The sequence below is a fragment of the Frieseomelitta varia genome, unplaced genomic scaffold, assembly GCF_011392965.1.
Source record: "Frieseomelitta varia isolate USP_RPSP 00005682 unplaced genomic scaffold, Fvar_1.2 scaffold_247, whole genome shotgun sequence".
In the NCBI taxonomy this organism is placed as follows: Eukaryota; Metazoa; Arthropoda; class Insecta; order Hymenoptera; family Apidae; genus Frieseomelitta; species Frieseomelitta varia.
The window spans coordinates 1024489-1040169 of record NW_025109976.1 but is presented as its reverse complement, the minus strand read 5'-3'; the positions used below and the strand labels follow the sequence as shown (position 1 = coordinate 1040169).

The 15681-nt window shown below is 26.8% G+C and overlaps 5 protein-coding genes across 10 annotated transcripts; 3 read left to right on the top strand and 2 right to left on the bottom strand.

Annotated features, from left to right (window-relative positions):
* Positions 1-1257: 1257 nt before the first annotated feature.
* Positions 1258-3476, bottom strand: LOC122528186 (akirin-2). Its single transcript, XM_043653051.1, has 6 exons — positions 3377-3476; positions 2910-3281; positions 2180-2367; positions 1941-2103; positions 1795-1851; positions 1258-1370 (listed from the first exon to the last, which is right to left on the bottom strand). Exons 2-5 carry the CDS (start codon positions 3085-3087, stop codon positions 1841-1843), a joined length of 540 nt encoding a protein of 179 aa, XP_043508986.1. The 5' UTR covers positions 3088-3281; positions 3377-3476; the 3' UTR covers positions 1258-1370; positions 1795-1840.
* Positions 3477-4052: 576 nt separating this feature from the next.
* On the top strand, positions 4053-6832 carry LOC122528204 (acyl-protein thioesterase 2). The gene is made up of 7 exons (XM_043653085.1): positions 4053-4251; positions 4609-4640; positions 4715-4780; positions 4878-4925; positions 5016-5262; positions 5329-5493; positions 5565-6832. Exons 1-7 carry the CDS (start codon positions 4198-4200, stop codon positions 5610-5612), a joined length of 660 nt encoding a protein of 219 aa, XP_043509020.1. The 5' UTR covers positions 4053-4197; the 3' UTR covers positions 5613-6832.
* Positions 6833-7551: 719 nt separating this feature from the next.
* LOC122528222 (enoyl-CoA delta isomerase 3, peroxisomal) lies at positions 7552-10081 on the top strand. Of its 4 annotated transcripts, none has more exons than XM_043653125.1 (7): positions 7552-7848; positions 8233-8294; positions 9029-9198; positions 9287-9407; positions 9482-9571; positions 9634-9774; positions 9857-10081. In XM_043653125.1, exons 2-7 carry the CDS (start codon positions 8241-8243, stop codon positions 10007-10009), a joined length of 729 nt encoding a protein of 242 aa, XP_043509060.1. In that variant the 5' UTR covers positions 7552-7848; positions 8233-8240; the 3' UTR covers positions 10010-10081. The 4 variants fall into 4 exon arrangements, with proteins under 4 accessions (XP_043509060.1, XP_043509059.1, XP_043509062.1 ...); XM_043653126.1 differs by lacking the exons at positions 7552-7848; positions 8233-8294 and adding exons at positions 8361-8618; positions 8905-8918; XM_043653124.1 differs by having other exon boundaries at positions 7552-8294.
* Positions 10060-13605, bottom strand: LOC122528218 (DNA repair and recombination protein RAD54B-like). Of its 3 annotated transcripts, none has more exons than XM_043653115.1 (10): positions 13080-13605; positions 12895-12994; positions 12723-12815; positions 12517-12646; positions 11862-12430; positions 11029-11782; positions 10737-10896; positions 10534-10660; positions 10233-10457; positions 10060-10163 (listed from the first exon to the last, which is right to left on the bottom strand). In XM_043653115.1, exons 1-10 carry the CDS (start codon positions 13352-13354, stop codon positions 10092-10094), a joined length of 2505 nt encoding a protein of 834 aa, XP_043509050.1. In that variant the 5' UTR covers positions 13355-13605; the 3' UTR covers positions 10060-10091. The 3 variants fall into 3 exon arrangements, with proteins under 3 accessions (XP_043509050.1, XP_043509051.1, XP_043509052.1); XM_043653116.1 differs by having other exon boundaries at positions 13385-13604; XM_043653117.1 differs by having other exon boundaries at positions 13090-13162.
* A 150-nt stretch (positions 13606-13755) lies between these two features.
* Positions 13756-15510, top strand: LOC122528224 (bladder cancer-associated protein). The gene is made up of 2 exons (XM_043653132.1): positions 13756-13935; positions 14015-15510. The coding sequence occupies exon 2, from the start codon at positions 14075-14077 to the stop codon at positions 14315-14317; it is 243 nt and encodes an 80-aa protein (XP_043509067.1). The 5' UTR covers positions 13756-13935; positions 14015-14074; the 3' UTR covers positions 14318-15510.
* Positions 15511-15681: the final 171 nt, after the last annotated feature.

Here is a 15681-nt window from a genome sequence, read left to right as displayed (position 1 = left end):
TGAATAAATATTTCTTGGTACCTAATGTTTTTTCAGTGAGTAAATGTCATGCTACAACAAAGCAAAATGCATGCAGCAACCAAGAAAGCCTCATTCATATTGCTTCCTCATTTATTTAAATACAAAAAAAAAAAAAAACAAGGGAACACGAGATATAATATAAAAATGAGAGAGTATAAACTAAAAATTTAAAAATCAATAACATTAGATAATATGTATCGCATCTAATAGGCACAATTAAGGTATAAGTATTATATATTCATTATTTACTGCTTTATTATGATAAAGAAAGTCGTTGCTACCAGGGAACAGAAATATTTGCGAAATTTTATGAAATCTTTATTTCAAATATTCATTTTTGACAATATGTTCGTACAATGCTACATACTATATCTTATCTTGAATTCTTTACAAACTTTTATATTCGTATATTAAATAAAGGAATATTTTTGCTAGAAAAAAATTAACACATAACAAAAACTCAACAAAATTTAAGTAAACGCGACAAATCAATGACTTGAAATTTTAAAAATCAATTTTTGACTTCAAGGAACGAAATATCGAATAATGTACATAGTTCTACAAGTTATGTACGTTATTTAAATTCGAACACATCCATACGGGAAATGTTGCTTACATTGAAAATTTATAGACAATGAATCATATACGCAAAAGAACATTGAAATATGATTTTCTGAATAGATTGCATATAATTATCTTACAATTTTCAAAAATAAAATACCACTAAGATTCAACGAAAACAACTTTCCCCGAGAGATAATTTAATTATGTAATATCTCTTCATATGCACAGTACTTTCTGCCAAACCTCAATATACATTATTTTATATTTGCGTTACAAGAGTATTCGCATATGATTGAGCAATATCTAATACATGTATTATTAAATTAAGGAATTATCTGTATCATTCTTTGTCATTTCATCTTTTGTTAAAATGGGCAAGAAATGAACAGTTTGATCTATTTTCAATTACGTGATATTACAGAACCCTGTGCAAGTCAAGCTCTTGACTCCAAGCATAATCATGCACTGTGTATAATTCCTACATGTTTGTACATAACTAGAATCTCAGTACAGTTCCCTGATACCAGCGCATTTCTAACATTGGCCAGTACAAATATTGTTAGTTTTAATAGTATACATTGTAAATTTTTGTAGTATGATTGCTGTTTGCTGCAAATCTACTAAACTTACATCACTAATTTTTTTTATATTTTTTTTTTTGTTTTTACCAGACACATTTTTTAATGTAAGTCGTAGTTTGAATTTCTTAAAGATGTTCTTGAACGAAGTGGTGCTGCATTCCTCGACTTAAATTTCAAGCAAAATTTTTCTCACACAGTAGAAATCTATAATAAAAAAAACTAATAGAAAATTTTATTATAATCATTAATAAATGAAATATTTTTTCTACTGGTGTTAAGTGTACAATTTAATCTTATGTGAACATTATATATGTCCGTTTTAAATGGTTAATGCCGACAACGCGAAAATTTTTAGGGTTGATAACTCAATAGGAATCTATGGAAAATATAAAACAACATTTTGAATACATCTCAATATTAGCTATAAAAATAAGCAATAAAAAATATAGCGATCCATTTAAAAATTTAAATGTGACATTCTGATATTAATCAAAGTCAAACAATTATTATCATAATATAACCACTTTAATACCACATAACTTTTATCTGAAACATTTTTTATATTTCTGATATTTATAGAAATAATTACATGTAAACACTTAAAATGGACATATTATATATATCTTACCTAATATTTTTCACAGAAACGTATCCTTATAATTAAAAATCTGGTTTTAGGATAGATCTGAAATATTAAAAAAAGATTATAAATATATATCTGAAAATATAAAGAAAATTTGTTCAAAAATTAACAAATTAATGAATATTATTTACAGCTTGGCGCAGCTGCAGATTCAAATCTCTTTTGTATCTGATCATAGGTGAATTTAACAAAAGCATCATATTGCTCAGAAAGTTTCATATTTAAAATCTGATCATATTCTTCTCGAATTTGTGTCTCCTGTTCTTTAAGCATTCGTTCACAGATCAATCCCACCTATAAAATCATTGATTAGTTGAACAGGTTTTTTTTTTGTTTGAGAAAATAATTAAACTGATAAATTGTAAATCACCTGTCTGAATGTAAATAAAGGTTTCTCTTTTCCACTATAACTACATGAATTTGAACCACAAGCAGATGGACTAGAAGGAGGGCCTTCCATGTCTGAAGAATCACCAGTATTGTTTTGAGGACTAAAATGCAATTGTTTGCGTCGATGCAGTCTCCGAATCTCTTCTCTTATGTTGGCAGCCATTTTTTCTGTATACAAATAGATTATTTTCATTCAAAGTATTGTATTTTTTTAGAATATTAAATTTTGTTCAAAGATTTAGTTATATATATGTTCAATTAAAAAAAAGACAATTACGATAATTTCTAAATTTGAAATAATATAGTTTTTAAAATCTTGATTAATAGTATTTAATAATTTGTTGCAAATTAATTACTTGGGCAGAACATTTTAAAAAATACTAGAGACGGGACGCATTGAAACATAAACATATTTTATTTCAACAGCCGATTTATAATATTATAAAATCAGACAATTGTCTGAAAACACGTTTATAAATACGGAAAAAAGGGGACTTGATCCTCTATGTCCGTTACTACATTACCATATGATTTATCCACCTTCCCCTACTTAAACGCCGCACCTTTCCCCCCATTTAAACGTCGCGAATTCAAGTTTTAAATCGCTGTTACGATTTAACCATTCATTTTTTCTCTGTCATATCGCGGTAAGAAAGAACGAAATAGAAAGGAAAAAAAAAGGAAAATGGCCGTAACTTATAAGTAATTACCAGGCGTCAGTTTATGGGTTACTTCGCCGAAGGGCGAAGGATTTTGTGGCCTGGAATTAGCTTGGGTCGATGTGCCAGGGGAAATACACATTGGTACACATCGTCGTCGTTTACTAGGACGACCATGACTATGTACCGGGTCGAACTCCAAAGATCTTTTTAGTGTGGCGCAGGCCATTTCTCTCTTCTACCGTCCCGTTCACAACTGACACTCAGATTATGGGCTTAGCCCGCGAGGTACGATGATTATGCCGGAAAATACAGCAAAATCACCGTATACGCGCACTGCCTGGATAGTTTCTTTAACTGCACTCTAGTTCTGCCGTCTTCCTTTCTGTCGATCCCTTCGGATTTCTTCGTGTTCTGACTAGGCTGCACCAAAACAAACACTGCGGTAAAACAATATGGCTGGCAACCACGGTTTGTCGGCTAGGATGCTAGGAACGACCACGGAACGAATATCTCACCATTAAAGCACCATCTTTTCACTGGTCACTACTTGCATTCCAAAATGTATACGTCGCAGGCTCAACTAATCCGACACTCTTCGTTTCTGATTGGTCGATACGTTGCAAGGTGGCGTCCCTTTGCATTTCCTTCTTTTGATGTGTTTTAATTGAAATTCAAGAATCAAAGATTCGACCGCTTCTAAGGTCTGAATCGTTTATTTTAAATTGCAATACCTTCGATGTATTTTTTTCTCTTTTCTCTATAAAGAACGTAAAAATTAACTAGTATTTCAAGAGAAGATAATCTTTTAAAGAAATCTTAATTTTAAATGAAAGATAGTCTATGAGTTGCGAGAATTTTTCTTTCTGTTGCATTTGCACCAAGCTTATTAAACATTGATTTCATTTCATTATGAATATTTTCATACAAAAAGAAAAAGAAAAAAATTTTGATTGGAAATTATAACACTTCTTGAAAATGCATATTCTCTGACTACTATTGTTATAAATATTAATTTATGATTGTTTGATAATTTCAAACGACTACGAGAAGAATCAATTGCAGAATTTTTAGGTACTTCGTTATATCAATAAAAAAATATTTTGCAGTTATGCGTTGATAATGGGCAATTTTGCAGGTTCGCATAATAATTTAGATTTTCATTTAAAAGAGGTTTCGTAAAGCATGCGCATAACTTTTATCTACCCCTCTCTTTTTGCTTTGGGGAATTTCAAGCGGTGTAAAGAAGAATCTTCCGCCATTCTATATTTACGATTTTTACCGAATTGTTATACGTTTTATCTGTTTTCTCGCAGCCCGTCCAAAAAAGCGAGGAACAATGACAACAGTGAGTCCTGTAGTGATAGCAGCTACGGCCAGACATACAGCAACTGTAAGCAGAAAATCTCTTCAAGATGTCTCTTTTTTGGTTATGCCTGACGCAAAGTGATTTTCAATTAACCATAAGTTAATTATTCTTAATATAATTTTATTACATAAATTCTAAATGTGTGAGTGATATTCGTACTACTCTAGCTTTCATTTTTCCTTATATTTAAAACTTATATATCTTCGTAAGATTAAAATCTATCATTATTAAAAATAATAAAAAAAAAAATTAATACTTGTACTATTCAAGTACCTTTATGTAATAAATACGTGTAGGATTTGGAATATAAGAAATTAATGATATACATTTATACAAGTAATTTTATTACTTTTATGTAATATAATCTTATTTTTGTTCTAGATTATATTTTTCCACGGATTGGGTGATACAGGGTAAATAGCAATTTGTATAATTAAATTCAATCAGTATAACTTTATAATTTTTATGCATTTAATGTGTTCTATAGTCATGGCTGGGCTAGTTCAATGGGAGCAGTTAGATCTCCTCACATTAAAGTTATTTGTCCAACTGCGTATGTATAATAGATATCAAAATTACATTATATAACTCAATAAGAACTCTAAATAATTTTATCTAAGTGAATATATTATTTAGCTTTATCATTTTAGGCCTACAGTGCCAGTGACATTAAATGCAGGATTTAGAATGCCTTCTTGGTAAGTAATATATGTATGTAATGAATTTTCATTAGTCGTATAAATATATAGAGTAATTCATGCAACATTAATAATAAATAATAAATATAGGTTTGATTTACGATCTTTGGAACCAAGTGGTCCTGAAGATGAAGAAGGTATTCGTAGAGCTGCAGAAATGGTACATTCTTTAATTGCAGAGGAAGTTGCAGCAGGAATACCCACAAAACGTATTGTTCTTGGAGGTTTCAGTCAGGGTGGTGCTCTTGCTATATATAGTGCTCTTACATTCCCAGAACCCTTAGCTGGTGTTATAGCTTTATCAGCTTGGCTTCCTTTGCATCAAAAATTTCCTGCTGTGTGTATATTCACACTAAAATCATACTTAATAATTTTATGATCACTAATATTACATATTTTATAGGAAGCAATAGGAAATAAAAATACTCCACTATTGCAATGTCATGGTGATTGTGATCCAATAGTACCATACAGATGGGGTCAATTGACTGCATCAGTCCTCAAACAATTCATGACACAAACAGAATTCAAAACATATAGAGGGATGATGCACGCATCTTGCGACGAGGTAGGCAGTATCATAATAGTTGTGAAATTATAATATCTTAATTATTTCATATAATAATAATACTTTCACAGGAGATGCGTGACATGAAGAAATTCATTGAAAAAGTTTTGAAGCCGTAATAGTTTTCTTAAATATATTAATATTTTAAATATTAAACTTATTACTTTATTGTTCTTTATTAAAAATTAATTACTTCCAACTTTTCCATTGTTACTTCTATTAATTCTAGTGCTTGGTGAAGGAGTAAAGACAGTAGTAGATGGAAATGGTTTTAATATTAAAGAAGGAAAGCAAAATAGCAGCAATGAATTATTTGTGTAAATTATATTTGAATGAATTATTTCTATTTCACGATACCAAAGTTATTGTAATATTTCTAATTTATAATTTTACACTACGAATTAACTTATCAGGAGATTCTTACATCTAATTCTAAATGCTTTACTATACATAAAAGATAATAAGATATAATAAATGTATCTTAAATGCATTTTTTTATAGAATTACAACTTTTTTTTTTTAATTCGCACTGCGCACTTTGTATAATACTAAATAATTGAAACAGTTTCTATCTTCTTGATAGAAAACATTTATGATTAATTTCCAAATAAAGCTTCCTCTTCTCAATGGACGTAATAATTTTCATTAGTTTAATTGTACTGCGTGAAAATTGTTTAATTAAAATTTTTAAGTCTTAACTATAGAAGCATTTAAATATTCTTTATAAAATTTATGTTTTATATAAATCATATATAATGTACAAACATTGCTATTTATGAAATGATAATTTTTGTAGAAATATGTAGGGACAGTAATATGGCCATGTAATCTGTGATTACAAAATATAATTTTGAAATCAATAAACATGGTAATTTTTAGTAGACAGCATGTTGCAAATGCTAGTCGTGAATAAATATATATGTCAAATATAATAACATCATAAACACATGTATAGTGCAAAAGTACTATCTTGATAGATCTTACATTTTAGGTTTACTCAAATGGTACTATTAAGAATAAAAAGAATCACTATTATGATCAGTTATAAAACAAGTATTTAACTGATAAGCAATACTAGTTATGTAATAAAAAATAAGGATGATCATTTGTAACATTTACTTGTATTATTAAAACAACAGATCAGACTTGTTAAATAACTACTTTTTTTCTTTTATATTTATTTATGAAAGTAAAATATAAACATTGTAAATACATAATGAACTTTCCTATGTTATTTGATCTTTTTGTTTAAAAATTATAGTGTGTATATTATTATTACAGAACAATAAATCTTTTGATTTGTATAAATTATGTGAAAAAATATATTTCATTAACAATATTAAATCAAGTAATTTAATGCTACGAAATCTAAAATATATCCAATATTTTTAAATTTGCTTTTTATGGATATTTTATATTTTCATAATTTATTTACATTATTAATTTATTGTAAAAGATAATATTATTATTTACTTAAATGAATATTTCATTGTGTCTTATACAAGAAAAAGAAATATATTTTAATAACTTTTTCAAATATTAGATACTTATATCACTAATTTTTATTTACGTACGAAGTCCTAATTTATATTGCATAATACATATATGAATCATGAAACAAGTGATTTATTTGCATAAGTCTTCCTATATATATATACAGGATATTAACACGACGGATCCGTAACACGACGCACGATATGAGTTTTGAATTTGTCTCGATATTCTCTACAATAGGGTGGAAAAAAATTATGTGTTCCTATTTAACCCAAAGTGACTTTAATTTAGCTATGAAAACAAACAGTTTTCGAAATTTTTTTTATTGAGACCTACTGTACACCCTGTACCGTTCAACTTTTGTTCTAAACTTTTTGTTGTCAAATGGCTGTAAGTGGGTGAAAAATCGCGTGGGTGCATCGCATTACAACACCCTGTATATGTCTGTCTTTGTCGCACGCTATCGCCCTCTATCGCGCATGTATGTCTGTCCTTGTCGCATGCTAGTGCTCTCCTTGTCCACCGCACATATATGTCTGTCCTTGTCGCACGATAGTGCTTTCCTTGTTTAATGACGCTAGACAAAGAAAGCAACAGTGTGCGAGAAGGACATCCTTCGATCTATTGAAAAAAAATTCAACTTTCGTTTATGTTAGTAGTAGTGCCGGTGGTGTGCGCATAATTTCTCAGAAACTATAGTGAATATTTGATTCAGATTTATTTGCGGAATTGATAGCATTATCTTTGAAATATATGCTTGTGGAGTGCAAGTTTGTGGCGTGAAAAATTAAAATTAATTATTACAGCATCTAACAAAAAGTTTGTTGAGAAGAACAAAAGTTGAACGGTACAGGGTGTACAGTAGGTCTCAATAAAAAAAAATTTCGAAAACTGTTTTCATAGCTAAATCAAAGTCACTTTGGGTTAAACAAATAGGAACACAATTTTTTTCCACCTTATTGTAGAGAACATCGATACAAATTCAAAACTCATATCGTTCGTCGTGTTGCAGATAATATTCTGTATATATAGGAAGACATGCAAATAAAAGATAAATCACTTGTTTTATGATTCATGAGTCATGAGCTATGTAGAAATACATATATATATGTCAACTCTAGTTTTTTCAGATATAAAGTCAGATTTAAAGTAAATTGCAAATTTGCAACGGTGTGCATTTAAAAATTTAAATAGTTTGATACGTAATGAATAATGAAAATTCATCCGATATTTTGTGTTCGATAGATAACGGAATGTTAAAAATTATGTTAAATCGACCAAAAAATAAAAATGCCATTACTATTGCTGTAAGTAATATTTCATTTGAATATAATATAATACAATATTATATAATGGTGCAAATGTAAATTTTAAGTAAAAGAACAAATACAAATATAGTTTTTATAATAATAATAATTTTACATCAATCATCACATTAAACAGAATGTTTCCGATCCGGTGGTGAACCAGAAACGATAATTCTAATTAAAAAATATGTCAAACAAAAAGAACAAAATTTCTTCATTTAAAGCTCCGTTTTCGAGAAAATAAAGTTTAAAAATTTATCTAGTATTAAATTTTGGACTGGTTAAAAATGAGTAACGAAGAGAGTTATTTTGCTGTAAAAATAAGTCAGTATAAAGTGTAGGATATAATTTTTTCACCTTTTGTTTTTGAGAAAATTGAATTTTAAATACATATCTGTGCTATGCCAATTTTTAACTAAGCACGTTCAAATTCTATTTTCTTGAAGACAAGATGTGTTATATGGAAAAATTCTACACTTTTTATTTATTTTGGTAGGTGGAATAACTATTAACTTTTATCTTTTGTATTTCAAAAATATTCAAACTCGATTTTTTCAAAAACGGAAATGAAAAAATTTTATTCTTTTTTTTTCAACTTATTTTTTCGCAGTCATTATTTTTCAGGTCTGAAACTCTTTGTATATAATTAACATCTAATTAATATTAGATAATATTATAATATTAAACTTTTACACTTTTATAAAGATTTAATACAAATTTACACAATTTTATAGATGTTCAAAGATTTAATACGAATTTTACACAATTCTATTCAAGATAGTACAATATATGTAGTAACTTTAACTGGTACAGGAATCTTTTTTAGTATTGGAAATGATTTTAAATATCTAATGAATCAAAATGATAGTGCTTTCAATATTGAAAGTACAATTAATATCTATAAGTAAGTATGTATATATATATATATATATACTTATGAATTTTAAATCTTTAATCTTACAAATTTACAAACTTTAATAATAATTTTTCAGAGAATTTATAGATACATTAATTACATATCCTAAGCTTTTAATAGCTGTTGTAAATGGTCCCGCAATTGGAATTGCAGTAACAATGCTTGCATTATTTGATCTGATATATGCATCAAATACCGTAATTTTATATTACATGTTATTTAGTTCTTACTTTCACTAAATTATAATTAATATACAGATGTTGCATTGCAGACTTACTTTCAAACACCATTTTCAAAATTAGGACTTGTTGCAGAAGGATGTTCTACATATACGTTTTCTAATATTTTTGGGAAATCTAAGGTAATCTAATTTAAAATTATGTTATACTTTCAATAAATTTATAATACTCAAATAATTTTTAGGCTAGTGACATGTTGTATTTAGGACACAAGATGACTGCACTTGAAGCTAAACATTATGGCTTTGTTAATGAAATATATGAATATGAAAATTTAAACAAAGTTTGGACATATTTGCAAAAATTAACAGAACTTTCATCAGAAGTATACTTTAATATTATCTATTCTATATAAGTTGTAAATATCATTTTTTAATATATTTACATTAAATAAATGCTATTTTTAGTCTATATTGGCAACTAAACGTTTAGTTCAAAGATGGAATCAGGACATTTTATTGAAAGTTAATGCAGAAGAAACAGTTGAACTTGTAAAACGTTTACAATCTCCTGACTTCTTGGAACGGATTAGTATTATTTTATATAAAAACAAATTATAAAAATTTAATTATATATCTTTTATAATTATATACTTATTATTTTTATGGGATATGGAATAAATATTTTTATTAATTGAATCTCTTATTTACTCTTATTTACAGAATTTTTCAATATAAACGTTATATTATCAGATGCTTCTGATAACATAATTTCCTACAAAACATTTAAAAATTGTTAGTGTAATATTTAGTATTTTAGTATCCAATATTAAATTATTCCTACTTGAATTATTTCATCCGAAATTGGTTGTTGGTAATGTTCCCATTTTAAAAGCTGGTTTATAGTTAAATTTGATTTTGTCACTTTATCTCCTAGAAATTGATATTCTCTGTCATCTTTTTGATATGATTCTTCTGATTTTTCTTCTGATTTCTTATAGCCATTGCAAGAACATTTCATTAAATCATGTGTTAAACAATTTGTATTTGTTGCCAATGTAAATAAATCCTACAGATATAGATATTATTTTTTTCACATTGTTTTAAAATATATATTGTTTAAAATACATTGTTTACAAACAAACCTTTAGTTCATCTGTAGACAATTTAAGCGAAGAGGATGAATTTAAGTCTACTACAGTTTCACTTAAGCTTGCTTTGCTAATTTGTCTTTGAAAGATCTTCTCTTCAATAGTTCCAGTAGTTAGTAATCTATAAATTTTATTTATATTACTATAAGAATATTTGTGACATGTTGATATTTATTTATAATTTGAAATATTCAAACCGTAACATGTAAACATCTTTTTTTTGACCATCCCTCCAAATTCTTGCCATAGCTTGTGAATCAGATGCTGGATTCCAGTCTGAATCAAATAATATAAGTCGAGATGCACCAGGTAAATTTAATCCAACTCCACCAGCTTTTGCACTTAATAAAAATATTTCTACAATAGATATGTAAATATTCAGAAAATTGTTTACTGATTACTTTTACTTAGCCTATGTGTAAATTGGATATTACCAGTAATTATTAAATTAAGTTAAATCAAATCACAAATAATATTGACTATACTAACTACTATTGTCAGTGGTTGAATTGAACCGTTCTATAATCTTAGATCTTGTATTGCTTGTTGTAGTACCATCTAATCTAAGAAATTGTAAGCCTTCTGTATCACAAACAGTTTCCAATAGATCGAGTGTTTGTGTATAATATGAAATTAATACTAATTTCTCATCCGTTTTTTTTAAATTTCTTAGTAATGTTTGTACAATTGAAATTTTTCCACAGTACGTTTTTTTCGTAACATCTTTTATATTAGGAATTTTATTTGTAGCTTTTGTATCAATATTTAAAAACTCAGTTTTTTCATTATTAAATAATTCTGGATGATTGCAAATTTTTTTTAGAGCTGTTATTATTGTTAAATGTGGTATGCTATTATTTGGTAATACAGTTTTATTAAACCACGAGTCTGTAACTCGAGAATATAAATCTTCTTGTTCATTTGATAAGCGGCAAAATACAATAAATTCATGTTTAGAAGGTAAATACTTATTAATAGTTTCTTGTGTACGTCGTAATATAAAACATTTAGTCTTTTCATATAACTCACTAGCTCTTTCAGTTCCAAGAGATACAATATTATTTGATGCATTAGGACATTGTGATGCAACAATAGGTTTTTCATAATAATTTTTAAATTCAATGTTATTTCCCAATATAGCAGGATTTACAAAATCAATCAAAGCAAAAAATTCTTGCAAGTCATTTTGTATTGGAGTTCCAGTTAAAAGAATTCTTCTTTTACAATTCAAGTTATATAAAATCTGAAAAAAATATAATATATAACTTTAATATAAAACTTTATACCACGTATTGGTCTTAAATTAAAATTGAATTTTATACTTTTGCTGTTTTTATATCATTATTTTTTAATCTATGACCTTCATCACATATGATTAAATCAAAAGGTATTTGTTCAATTTCTTGTTTGTATTTGATAAGCATATCATAACTAATAATTAAAACCGAGTTCCTTATGTGTTTTTTGAAATCTTCTGGCTTGTTTTTAGCATTTACAACATATGGAGATATTCTATGGAATCCCAACCAATGTTTGAACTCTTTATTCCAATTATAACATAAACTGCTAGGAGTTACTATTAATATATATTTTAGTATTGGATGTCCATACGGCCCTTTCTTTAACAACGTCCAAATAATTGTAATGCATTGTAATGTTTTACCAAGTCCCATTTCATCAGCCAAAATTGCTCCAAAATAGTTAGGTACCTTTAAGCCCATAATACATTCATATAAAAATACAATACCGTGACGTTGATGTTGTCTGAGTACATTTACTAAACAAGTATCTACAGATACTTCTTTTTCATTTTTTGATACATCATTCACTTCCCAATTTTTTGAAATACTTATAGATGGCATTATCAATGGACAGCATCTTAATTTCATATCTTTAATAATGTATAAAAATTAATGTATTTTATATATTATAAAATTTAGTTTCAAAGTATCTTTTATTTGGTTTAATATATTATACCTTTGTGTAAAGATCCTAAAGGAAGATATGGCTTAGAACCTGAAGTTTTCAACTTCTTTGTGGGTGGTTCTGAAATTACTTCTGGAATACATTTATTTGGCATGTATTTAGAGTTTACCCTGTCAATTATCTATAAATATTTTAATATCAATTTTGTATAATAATTCATACAGATAAATTATTAAAATGTATATACTTATTTTTACCTCAATTTCTTTATTATCTATATACATTCTAAAGCCTTCTATCAAAACTTCTGGATTTACTGTGGTTTTATGAATAATATTACCTTCGGTATTCTGTTCAATTTAAAAATATAACTTATTCATAACTTTAATAAAAAACTCGTGTACATATATAGTTTCCTGAATAAATCACCTTTAGGATTGCATGTTTTCCTGTAACTTCCAATGTTCCGTCATCTTCCCATTTTTTATGTTTTCTCATAGATTTCTTGCCTATTACTACATTAAAAATACTAGAAAATAAAATGATTAAATTAAATTATTAATTAAATGCGATCTGTATTATAGTAAATTAAACATTCATGTTATTAAATGTACATTGTATTACTATCAGTGGATGAATCTTCCTTAATAACAACTGCATTATTTTCTTTTTCTTTAGTTAAAATATTGTTTTCTTGTTTCTCTTCCTTATGACTTGTAACAGGCTTTTTAATTAAATTAAGAATTTTAGTAGTACTTCTAATAAAAGTTCGCTCTGATTTTTCTGATAAAACATTAATATTTTCTAAACTTTCGTTAGATTTGACACATGTTTGTTGTTGACATTTTAAAATTGGTTTTGAACTTTTGTTTGGATTATTACGATACATATTAGACAGTTATATAATATAATATCTTACTCAAAATATTTTGTTATTATAATATAGGACATAATATCCACTAATTCTCGATCAATTACAGTTACGAATAACAAAATCTATTTTCGTTATATTATGCTTTTTGTACTTAGAAATTTTAGTGCTATTTGGTGTTCCCGCGTTAAATAGAATAATAGAAATTTTTTAATTAATACTATGAAGCAAACTTGACATCTCAATTTCATTTCTAGTCAATGAATGGAAAAAGTTAAATTAAAGGATAATAAATATACATAATAAATATTAAATATAGTCATTATTAACAAAGATTACGTCAAATAACGATAAAATAATTTACTGAAAAATTTTTTTTACTTTGAAAGATAATCTAAAGGTTGTTTTCATGAAACAGTAGGCTAAACTGTTAATGTAAGCTGTATGCTCCTATCTGATTTATAGATGTGTGTAATCTTATATGTATTTGGAAAAATTCAGAGTAGAAATATTTTGTACTAGCATGGGTATATGTAATTAAATTGTTTCAATTTTGAAGGACGAGATGTTTCGAGAACATTATGGTGCTTCCAAATAAGGTACGAAAAAGTCGTAGCGCATGTAAAAAGTGAATTTACGAATAAACTAAGAGAAAGTAATTTATACACTCCTTTTCAGAGATTTTGCCATAGATGAAACAACTAGTTCAAATACATCTCTAACAACAAAGTAAAGAAGATGTATTGCCTACAGTGGTTAATTCCAGTGCTGCTGATACCAAAGCCAGTAAATCCGACACTACTGCAAACGCATGTCATGTTTATGGCACTTTATCTAATTGGATTCTTCCTAGAACGAAAACCATGCACTGTTTGTAGTTTAGTATTCCTTCTTGCAGTTTTCCTAATTTGTTATAGTGGCATTGGTAATTGTCTCCTTTGGAGTACAAATTGTGATACAGTGAGATGTGACAATAGCTAAGATTATTAGGACGTTCATTCTAGATTAAAAAATTGCCTCCATTTTTATTTCTTTTAAAAAAATATGTCTAATTCATTGATAACATAACTTATTCAGAGAATTCATATGTATTACATATGTATGAATCTTACATATGAATATGAATCTACGCAAATATGATTTTATGGTTTTAATCGTAGTTTTTATAGGTGTTACATATGATATATATATTTCTATATGTACATATGTATGCGATTATGCTTATAAGAACATGTATTTATACATACAGATCATAAAACATTCAAACTTGCTAGATCACAAAAGATTTGCATGAAATTAAAAAACTTCCAAGTGTAAAATTATGACAATTCAATATTGCAGACTTAAAATATTTTGTATTTATATAACTAAGATTAATTCCATTTAGTTTAATCCTGAGCATAACATTATTTTTTTGTATTTCAAGTATTTTCCTACAAAATTATATATCTAAAAAATCAATGTTTCTGCAGTTTCTTTAATTAAATAAATTTATCAAATTGTTCTTTAATTGGAATTCACAATTGGCAAATATTAAAAATTTTGAAATATGTAATTAAATATTTAAATTGAGATATTGCTTATATTAATAAATAATGTAGTAGTATAATTGCTAATTATCAAATTAAGAAATTGAGGATATTACATTATAATGAAATACATATAAATATAAAATAACTTAATAACATTCATTGATTAAATATGACAAGCGATAAAATTATATATTGCGCTAAACCATAAAGTTTAAGTTACTTCATTTCAATATATATCTAAAGTCAATTTTATGTAAAATTTACAAGTGATGACTAGTAATTTCTATGTATTTATTTTTTGAAGCATAGCAAACATGGAAAATGGACATGGAAATGCACATTGTGCTATGTTATAAATATAGGTACTAGTATTTTAGTACAAAAATGGAAAAAGTAGAAGATTCTGATAATATAATCAAAAAGAATTCGACAAATTTCACATAAGATCAGAAAATTAAAAAGAAAAGCAACATTGTACTGCTAATATATATATATAAATCTGTTTTCCAAAAAAATTGTATCTCCAATAAAATTATAAAAAATTTGTAATGAGAACCTTACTTTAGTACAGATATATATCTGTAATGTTCCGCTTTAAACTATGGTTTTGTCACATATTGTCAGAAATGATATATTTGTTTATCAAACTTATTTCAACATTTTGTAATTCTATAATAATTGCCTACCATTTGCTTCCATTTATAAATTTACATATTAATAACAAATATAATTATACAATTTGTAAGTAAATGTACAATTTTATAATACAACAAAAGATAAATTAAAAAGTTATTATGATAAATCTTGATTTTT